Source organism: Schistocerca gregaria, chromosome 2, assembly GCF_023897955.1.
Source record: "Schistocerca gregaria isolate iqSchGreg1 chromosome 2, iqSchGreg1.2, whole genome shotgun sequence".
In the NCBI taxonomy this organism is placed as follows: Eukaryota; Metazoa; Arthropoda; class Insecta; order Orthoptera; family Acrididae; genus Schistocerca; species Schistocerca gregaria.
Genome location: NC_064921.1, coordinates 809,583,201 through 809,585,542, shown reverse-complemented (window position 1 = coordinate 809,585,542; position 2,342 = coordinate 809,583,201). Strand labels below are relative to the sequence as shown.

General features: G+C 38.3%; 1 protein-coding gene across 1 annotated transcript; it reads right to left on the bottom strand.

Moving 5' to 3' along the window:
• Positions 1-529: 529 nt before the first annotated feature.
• LOC126335108 (trafficking protein particle complex subunit 5-like) lies at positions 530-1,523 on the bottom strand. Its single transcript, XM_049998051.1, has one exon. The coding sequence runs from the start codon at positions 1,408-1,410 to the stop codon at positions 838-840; it is 573 nt and encodes a 190-aa protein (XP_049854008.1). The 5' UTR covers positions 1,411-1,523; the 3' UTR covers positions 530-837.
• Positions 1,524-2,342: the final 819 nt, after the last annotated feature.

Sequence of the window (2,342 nt, the reverse complement as noted above, 5' to 3'; positions counted from 1 at the left end):
TCATTTAAGGCAAATGTTGGAATGGTTCTCCCATCATGTCTATGACCAACCATGTCCTATCCTCATAAAAACGTACTTACATATTCTGTATGCATTTGTATTGTGAGATATTTGTTTTCACTGTATTATTGTGACAAATCCTTCATCACAAGATAATGAATGGATGAATAAATAAGACAAATCACAGACCACAGCTTAATGTACTTTTAATGTCAAGACTATTGGATCTCAATGGGGAAAGAAACTCATCACTGATTGTTAAAGGAACAACACCTCTGAAGTGATTTCAGAAAATGGAACACCTACATTTGGATAAGTGTGAGTTATGCTCCTGAATACTAGTCCTATTCATCGCTTAACTAAGGCTCCTCTTCATTAAAACTGATCAGAAGGAATACTGAATATATGTATATAAGGCAGCAGTTATAATGATCAGCATAAATTGGTAGAGATAAATAAACCGTGATCAATTTTCCCACTTACCTGCTTAATTATAAATAAGTATCAACAACATTAATAAAGCCGACTGTAAAATTATTGTAAGGAGTTTTAATGGAATCTGAGCTCTTCACTACATATGTTTATATTTTCAGAAAAAGTGCTTTATTGTGAATGACATAATTGTCCGTTCACAAAAATTAGTGTAATTTGGTTAGTTCTCGGACACTAAACATAAAACTAACATACACTTTTCAGTATCATCTGACTGTTTCTCGCGCAACGTGTCACACACGAACTATCACAACACAGTTACAATCCAGCCTCACACTTTTCCTCCTGTTTTGTATGGCAATAGGATGAATTCACTGACTATTTTCGTTGTTCCACTGATGATATTTATCGCTCCTCCATTTGCTTGTCCTTAGTAATAACGGAATCGTCGAATTTCACCATATAAGTTGTGCCTTTGTGCCAATGCGCTGTCACTTTCGCTGGAAAACCACACCCGTTGAGGAACGCTTCAACAATTCCAGCAATAAATGTCGCACAATTCAAACTTGACTTGTCTTTCGGTACAGATATGAATTTATTTACGAGCGGCTCTTTCTCTATGATGTAGTACGTTCTCTCATCGTCATTTGCATGCTCCAGTTTGTCTGCTTCCTTCCCAAACAAAGTCTTCCACAGTGTTGACTTTATAAATAAAAGCATATTCAACAATTTTATCTCACGTTTACAGTTTCTCTCTCGGACAAATAGCAAATCTATCAGTCTCACTCCAACATCTTGCCCAATTTCTGCAAGCTTATTCTGCAGTTCTGGTACAGTGTAGACTCTATTCTGACAGTACTGAACCAGTTCCGAAAACAACAACGCGTAGCAGCTGATGCTAACTTCGCCTTTACCTCTACTGAGGGATTTATCCAGGATACTTGTTTTCGGACGAACGGTAGATATTCTGATACTCATCTTTCACAATGAACTAACAACCTCCCTCTTGTCCGACGGTGACAGTTCAATACCTGCTTGCCTGCTTCGCAAGAAGACTGATGCGCCCAGCGCCACAATGTAACAGCTGAAGCTCTGTGTGAGAACAAATGACAGACGGCCGATATTACGACAGTAGGATTTTTAAAAGATTGCCGGCATGCCGTTTAGTAAGAAAAATGTTTAACGCTTGATAACGTATAGAATGTGAGAATACAATCACAAAAGTTTGCATTTGCTCACCAATACTCTAACGTCTGACACAACTGATCTTCTCATGCCTACTGAAATAATTTAAGTGGGTCTTGTGGGACACGTTTACGTACCATAAAAATGTCTATCTATATGCCGTGACGAGTTAAAGTCTTTCTCATAGGAAATAACTGACATGGAAATCAGGGTATCGTGCGCAGCCATGACTTACCGCTTATGGTGGATTTGAGAAAGAGAAATAGTGTGCCACTGCACAGCAGACTATAGTACTTTGACGGCCACATTTCATCTATTCATTCGTAATATTATTTATGTATGTCATCATGACTTCAAACCACAGTGATCAACTGAAACAGCCACTTTCAACCTGATAAACCATGTCTTAAATGCAGTGGACAATCACAGAAATATCTCAGGTTTATTCCTGGACCTAACAAAAACTCCTGCTGTGATTGATCATTCTGTGCTTCTGAGGAAGCTTGAACGGTGTGTTGTAAGCCATATCAGTGGATTAAATCATATCTGGAATATCGTTCTCAAGTAACCAAAATTAAATACATGTAAGGAAATGAACTCTAGGTACACCTTCCAGAACCATTTGGACTAAGTCATGGTGTTTCACATGGCTCTATTTCAGGTCCCCTCCGCCTCCTCCTCCTTCCCTTTTTTTAATACATGAATGATTTCCTACGACACATTAG

Excerpts from the sequence above, each read along its gene's own strand:
- LOC126335108 (XM_049998051.1), bottom strand. The coding sequence starts at position 1,410 with ATGAGTATCAGAATATCTACCGTTCGTCCGAAAACAAGTATCCTGGAT.